The sequence below is a fragment of the Salmo trutta genome, chromosome 38, assembly GCF_901001165.1.
Source record: "Salmo trutta chromosome 38, fSalTru1.1, whole genome shotgun sequence".
In the NCBI taxonomy this organism is placed as follows: Eukaryota; Metazoa; Chordata; class Actinopteri; order Salmoniformes; family Salmonidae; genus Salmo; species Salmo trutta.
In genome coordinates, this window is record NC_042994.1 from 33,503,932 (window position 1) to 33,512,127 (window position 8,196).

Sequence of the window (8,196 nt, forward strand, 5' to 3'; positions counted from 1 at the left end):
CTATACTACTGTATCAGTCTATGTATTACTCATCTCATATGTATATACTGTATTCTATCCTATTCTACTGTATCTGTCTATGTATTACTCATCTCATATGTATATACTGTATTCTATCCTATTCTACTGTATCTGTCTATGTATTACTCATCTCATATGTATATACTGTATTCTATTCTACTGTATCTGTCTATGTATTACTCATCTCATATGTATATACTGTATACTATTCTACCGTATCTGTCTATGTATTACTCATCTCATATGTATATACTGTATTCTATACTATTCTACTGTATCTGTCTATGTATTACTCATCTCATATGTATATACTGTATTCTATACTATTCTACTGTATCTGTCTATGTATTACTCATCTCATATGTATATACTGTATCCTATTCTACTGTATCTGTCTATGTATTACTCATCTCATATGTATATACTGTATTCTATTCTACTGTATCTTAGTCTATGCCGCTCTGACATTGCTCGCCCCAATATTTATATATCCTTAATTCCATTCCTTTAGATTGTGTGTATTATTAGATATTACTGGACTGTTGGAGCTAGAAACACAAGCATTTTGCTACACCCACAATAACATCTGCTAAACAAGTGTATGTGACAAAATAAAATGTGAATTGATGTATATAGGTCTGGTGTTGGAGGTCATTCTACACTCTGTGTTCTACCACTCAGGTCTGGTGTTGGAGGTCATTCTACACTCTGTGTTCTACTACCCAGGTCTGGTGTTGGAGGTCATTCTACACTCTGTGTTCTACCACTCAGGTCTGGTGTTGGAGGTCATTCTACACTCTGTGTTCTACTACCCAGGTCTGGTGTTGGAGGTCATTCTACACTCTGTGTTCTACCACTCAGGTCTGGTGTTGGAGATCATTCTACACTCTGTGTTCTACTACCCAGGTCTGGTGTTGGAGGTCATTCTACACTCTGTGTTCTACCACTCAGGTCTGGTGTTGGAGATCATTCTACACTCTGTGTTCTACCACTCAGGTCTGGTGTTGGAGGTCATTCTACACTCTGTGGATCTCCTGCATGTATTTTCTGATGTTTAATCAGACCACATGAATGAGAGTATGTCTTGTCACATTGATCACAGCTATAAGGCTTCTCTCCTGTGTGTGTTCTCTGGTGTTGTGTCAGGTTTCTTAGGGAAGCAAAGCTCTTCAAAGTCAGAGCAGTGGTAAGATTTGTCTCCTGTGTGTGTTCTCTGGTGTTGTGTCAGGTTTCTTAGGGAAGGAAAGCTCTTCAAAGTCAGAGCAGTGGTAAGGTGTCTTTCCTGTGTGTGCTCTCTAGTGATACCAGGCTGTTTGACTGAGTAAAACTCTTCCCACACTGATTACAGCTATACGATTTCTATCATGTGTGTGTTCTCTGGTGTCTATTCAGGCTGTTTGACTGAGTAAAACTCTTCCCACACTGATCACAGCTATAAGGTTTCTCTCCTGTGTGTGTTCTCTGGTGTCCTTTAAGGTGTTCTATCCGAGAAAAGCTTTTCCCACATTGCTCACAGCTATATGGCTGCTCTCCTGTGTGTGTTCTCTGGTGTGATACCAGGTTGCGTGACTGAGTAAAACTTTTCCCACACTGATCACAGCTATAAGGTTTCTCTCCTGTGTGTGTTCTCTGGTGTCCTTTAAGGTGTTCTATCCGAGAAAAGTTTTTCCCACATTGCTCACAGCTATATGACTGCTCTCCTGTGTGTGTTCTCTGGTGTGATACCAGGTTGCTTGACTGAGAAAAAATCTTGCCACATTGCTCACAGCTATATGGCTGCTCTCCTGTGTGTATTCTCTGGTGTGTTTTCAGATTACTTGAATGAGTAAAACTCTTGCCACATTGATCACAGCTGTAAGGCTTCTCTCTTGTGTGTGTTCTCTGGTGTGTTTTCAGATTACTTGAATGAGTAAAACTCTTCCCACATTGATTACAGCTATAAGGCTTCTCTCCTGTGTGTACTCGATGGTGTTTTTTAAGTTCTGATGAAGATTTGAAACGTTTCCCACAGTCAGAGCAGCAGTGAGGTTTCCTTTCTGTGGGTCTCTGCTGGTGTTTCTTGAGGTGTTCTGATGTGGAGAAACTCTTCTCTGCCTCGTCAGCTTCATGATGTTGTTGAGGCTCCCCAGAGGATCCACGATAGTCATGTCTCTCTCCTGTGTGAAGGTCAAAGTCAGACAGTCAATGTAGTGAATGTTTAAATGTTTTTACAAACTTTGACAAAAGTTTTGTTTTAGTTTGATTTTGGTCCACCGGCCACTGTAGCAGGCAGATGATAGAATATACCAGCCACTGTAGCAGGCAGATGATAGAATATACCAGCCACTGTAGCAGGCAGATGATAGAATATACCAGCCACTGTAGCAGGCAGATGATAGAATATACCAGCCACTGTAGCAGGCAGATGATAGAATATACCAGCCACTGTAGCAGGCAGATGATAGAATATACCAGCCACTGTAGCAGGCAGATGATAGAATATACCAGCCACTGATTTTTTACCAGCCAAAATATTTTTTTGCCATGACTGATCACACCAAAAATCACAACTACAAGAAAACTAATGAGCAGCTTGGCAATGTTTGTAACACAAGGAATGCAAGTAAGAAGTAATGTGGTATATTGCTCCATGTCATTAAAAAAAATGTGACGAGTCTTTTAACCAATGTGTTAAAATAATTCATTTAGATACAATAGTAATGATTAACAGTTGTACAAGTGAACATCAAGAATCAACAAAGTGCCTCCATAACACAACACATCACTACACACTGTCCTGCCAGATAAACTGCTGATCACTACACACCACACTGTCCTGCCAGATAAACTGCTGATCACTACACACCACACTGTCCTGCCAGATAAACTGCTGATCACTACACACCACACTGTCCTGACAGATAAACTGCTGATCACTACACACCACACTGTCCTGCCAGATAAACTGCTGATCACTACACAACACACTGTCCTGACAGATAAACTGATCAATACACACCACACTGCCCTGACAGATAAACTGCTGATCACTACACACCACACTGTCCTGCCTGATAAACTGCTGATCACTACACACCACACTGTCCTGCCAGATAAACTGATCACTACACACCACACTGTCCTGCCAGATAAACTGATCACTACACACCACACTGTCCTGACAGATAAACTGATCACTACACACTGTCCTGCCAGATACACTGCTGATCACTACACACCACACTGTCCTGCCAGATAAACTGCTGATCACTACACACCACACTGTCCTGACAGATAAACTGCTGATCACTACACACCACACTGTCCTGCCAGATACACTGCTGATCACTACACACCACACTGTCCTGCCAGATAAACTGATCACTACACCACACTGTCCTGCCAGATAAACTGCTGATCACTACACACCACACTGTCCTGCCAGATAAACTGATCACTACACACCACACTGTCCTGCCAGATAAACTGATCACTACACACCACACTGTCCTGACAGATAAACTGATCACTACACACCACACTGTCCTGACAGATAAACTGCTGATCACTACACACCACACTGTCCTGACAGATAAACTGATCACTACACACCACACTGTCCTGACAGATAAACTGATCACTACACACCACACTGTCCTGACAGATAAACTGCTGATCACTACACACCACACTGTCCTGCCAGATAAACTGCTGATCACTACACACCACACTGTCCTGACAGATAAACTGCTGATCACTACACACCACACTGTCCTGCCAGATAAACTGCCGATCACTACACACCACACTGTCCTGCCAGATAAACTGCTGATCACTACACACCACACTGTCCTGCCTGATAAACTGCTGATCACTACACACCACACTGTCCTGACAGATAAACTGATCACTACACACCACACTGTCCTGCCAGATAAACTGCTGCCTTATTATTATAGTTCAGGGCTCTACGCTGACATGTGTTTCTAAGTTTATATACTGAACAAAAATATAAACGCAACATGGAAAGTGTTGGTCCCATGTTTCATGCGGGATCGTCTGTGGGAGGGGGGTGCGGAGGAGTATTTCTGTCAGTAATAAAACCCTTTTGTGTGGAAAACTCATTCTGTTTGGCTGGGTCTTGTGCCCCAGTGGGTGGGCATATGGCAGCACACCTGCCCAGTCGTGAAATCCATAGATTAGGGCCTAATGAATATATTTCAATTGACTTCTATGAACTGTAACTCAGTAAAATCTTTGAAGTTGTTGCATGTTGCGTTTATATTTTTTGTTGAGTATAGTTAGGAGCTGGGCAATTCCACAGTAACGGAATTACACCAGACTCTGATTTTTCATTTTAAAATGTGTGCAAAACAAAACCATTGCTGCTTTAAAACCACGTTTGTGTTCATCAGTTCAACAACTGCAGGGTTTGTGCCCCGTTATTAAATATTAGTATTTACTGGTGTTAATCTGACCTGTCTCCTCCTCCTCCTTCTTCACTTCAAAAACTGCCTCCTCCTCTTCCTCCTCTTCTTCTTTCACAGTAACATCCTCCTCCTCTTTCACTCTGAACGCGTCTTCCTCTTCTTTCTCTGAAACGTCTTTCTCTTCTTCTTTCACTGTAACAGCCTCACCCTCTACTTCTTGTTTTACTGTGACATCCTCCTCTTCCTTCTCCTCTTTCACGACAATGTTCAGCCCCAGAGCTTCTTTCTCCGTCCAGCAGACCTCCTCTTCTTTAACAGGACGGGAGTAGTTTAGGGAGCTCATGTTCGGGGATGTTAGCTAGCTAGCTATCATTAGCGACTAGGCTAATGCTAACTTAACCAGCCAGCTACTATAGCTGACTAATAAAAAATAACGTAATATTAAATTAAATAGGTTAACAAGTAGATACGACAGAAGTGTGTCTAAAACACAATAGGTAATATAGACCGAAAGCGTATAAATAGCTTGAATCTTTCGGCTATGTTGGCTAGCAAGCTACCGAGGTGGTTGACGAGCTGTTTATGAAGAACCGTCCACTAGATTATACGTCACTCTGCAGCATCGCCTGAAAGACGCACATCGCCGTCTGCTGACTGGAGGGAAACGCAGTTGAGGATCAGATTTTATTTTCAGACAAAGATTATTTTACATGGATTTAATTAAATAATACTATTATATTGAGACATACAAAGACAGGAATGTGTTGGTTGATTAGTGCGAATAAAAAAATGTTTATTACAGCACATTTAAGGCAGTTTCATTCAGTCAAACAACATATAAATAAGTAGCCAGCTACTGTAGGTCTATACTGCTCCTACATGGTGTAACAATACATCATGTAGATGTATATAATGAACAGACTAGGTCTATACTGCTCCTACATGGTGTAACAATACATCATGTAGCTGTATATAATGAACAGACTAGGTCTATACTGCTCCTACATGGTGTAACAATACATCATGTAGATGTATATAATGAACAGACTAGGTCTATAATGCTCCTACATGGTGTAACAAATGTTTGGGGTCACTTAGAAATGTCCTTGTTTTTGAAAGAAAGTCAAATTTTTTGTCCATTAAAATGACATCAAATTGATCTGAAATACAGTGTAGACATTGTTAATGTTGTAAATGACTATTGTAGCTGAAAACGGCAGATTTTTTATGAAATATCTACATCGGCGTACAGAGGCCCATTATCAGCAACCATCACTCCTGTGTTCCAATGCCACGTTGTGTTAGCTAATCCAAGTTTATCATTTTAAAAGGCTAATTGATCATTAGAAAACCCTTTTGCAATTATGTTAGTACAGCTGAAAACTGTTGTGCTGATTTAACAAAGCGTTTGTAAACAGTGTTGTTGCATAACAATCAGGCAGTAGAACAACAATAATCACCCTCTTGACCAATCTTCCCTCCCCTTAACATTGGGTTGATTCAGACCCTGTCAGAGTACCAGGTGGACATTGGCTTGATTCAGACCCTGTCAGTGTACCATGTGGACATTGGGTTTAATTCAGACCCTGTCAGAGTACCAGGTGGACATTGGGTTGATTAAGACCCTGCCAGTGTACCAGGTGGACATTGGGTTTAATTCAGACCCTGTCAGAGTACCAGGTGGACATTGGGTTGATTAACACCCTACCAGTGTGCCAGGTGGACATTGGGTTTGATTCAGACCCTGCCAGTGTGCCAGGTGGACATTGGGTTTGATTCAGACCCTGCCAGTGTACCAGGTGGACATTGGGTTGATTAAGACCCTGCCAGTGTACCAGGTGGACATTGGGTTTGATTCAGACCCTGCCAGTGTACCAGGTGGACATTGGGTTTAATTCAGACCCTGCCAGTGTACCAGGTGGACATTGGGTTTGATGCAGACCCTGTCAGTGTACCAGGTGGACATTGGGTTTGATTCAGACCCTGCCAGTGTACCAGGTGGACATTGGGTTTGATTCAGACCCTGTCAGTGTACCAGGTGGAAATTGGATTTGATTCAGACCCTGCCAGTATTTCAGGTGGACCTTGGGTTTGATTCAGACCCTGCCAGTATGCCAGGTGGACATTGGGTTTGATTCAGACCCTGCCAGTGTACCAGGTGGACATTGGGTTTGATTCAGACCCTGCCAGTGTACCAGGTGGACATTGGGTTTGATTCAGACCCTGTCAGTGTACCAGGTGGACATTAGGTTTGATTCAGACCCTGTCAGTGTACCAGGTGGATATTGGGTTTGATTCAGACCCTGTCAGCATGGCCAGAAATGTATTCCAAGGTCAGTAACTTAGAACCACAGAACCACCCCAGACCTTTCATGCATGACTAAAAACACCTCAGTATTAGATTTACTGCCATGGTCTAGTATGTCACCACCTCAGACACCATTCACAATGCTGGCTGAGGTACGAGTAAAACATGACATATTATTTCCTAACCATTCACAATGCCGGCTGAGGTACGAGTAAAACATGACATATTATTTCCTAACCATTCACAATGCTGGCTGAGGTATGAGTAAAACATGACATATTATTTCCTAACCATTCTCAATGCTGGCTGAGGTACGAGTAAAACATGACATATTATTTCCTAACCATTCACAATGCTGGCTGAGGTACGAGTAAAACATGAAATATTATTTCCTAATTGTAAAAAAATCCCCACTCCTTAATCAACTAGTCTCTCACTGTTTAACCAGAATAACAGGAGTTGTGTCCTTCAAGCTGTTAGATTGTTAGTCCAAAAGAATATTCAGCTACTTAGATGTAATGTATTGTCATGTTATGCTCACTATAAGAAGTCCTGAATGTATTGAAATGCCTGGAGGGGATGTGTTAATTCATAATCCATCATTTATACCTGTTAGTTCATAACCCATCATTTATACCTGTTAATTCATAACCCATCATTTATACCTGTTAATTCATAACCCATCATTTATACCTGTTAATTCATAACCCATCATTTATACCTGTTAATTCATAACCCATCATTTATACCTGTTAGTTCATAACCCATCATTTATACCTGTTAATTCATAACCCATCATTTATACCTGTTAATTCATAACCCATCATTTATACCTGTTAATTCATAACCCATCATTTATACCTGTTAGTTCATAACCCATCATTTATACCTGTTAATTCATAACCCATCATTTATACCTGTTAATTCATAACCCATCATGTATACCTGTTAATTCATAACCCATCATTTATACCTGTTAATTCATAACCCATCATTTATACCTGTTAGTTCATAATCCATCATTTATACCTGTTAGTTCATAACCCATCATTTATACCTGTTAATTCATAACCCATCATTTATACCTGTTAATTCATAACCCATCATTTATACCTGTTAGTTCATAATCCATCATTTATACCTGTTAATTCAGGGGCGGTTCAGGCAGGCTGGCACGCTCCCTAACCATACTCGGCAGGAACTCTTGGGGATCTGTAATAAACCCCAGGAAGAGTAGCTGCTGCCTTGACAGGAACTAATGGGGATCCATAATAAACCCCAGGAAGAGTAGCTGCTGCCTTGGCAGGAACTAATGGGTATCCTTAATAAACCCCAAGAAGAGTAGCTGCTGCCTTGACAGGAACTAATGGGGATCCATAATAAACCCCAAGAAGAGTAGCTGCTGCCTTGGCAGGAACTAATGGGGATCCATAATAAACCCCAGGAAGAGTAGCTGCT

The 8,196-nt window shown here is 41.3% G+C and overlaps 1 protein-coding gene across 1 annotated transcript; it reads right to left on the bottom strand.

Annotated features, from left to right (window-relative positions):
• Positions 1-1,153: 1,153 nt before the first annotated feature.
• Positions 1,154-2,046, bottom strand: LOC115178101 (zinc finger protein 436-like; the record flags this gene model as incomplete). The annotated part of the gene is made up of 1 exon (XM_029739138.1): positions 1,154-2,046. A coding segment is annotated over one exon (663 nt), but the record flags the coding sequence as incomplete, so codon positions are not given.
• Between the last annotated feature and the right edge of the window lie 6,150 nt (positions 2,047-8,196).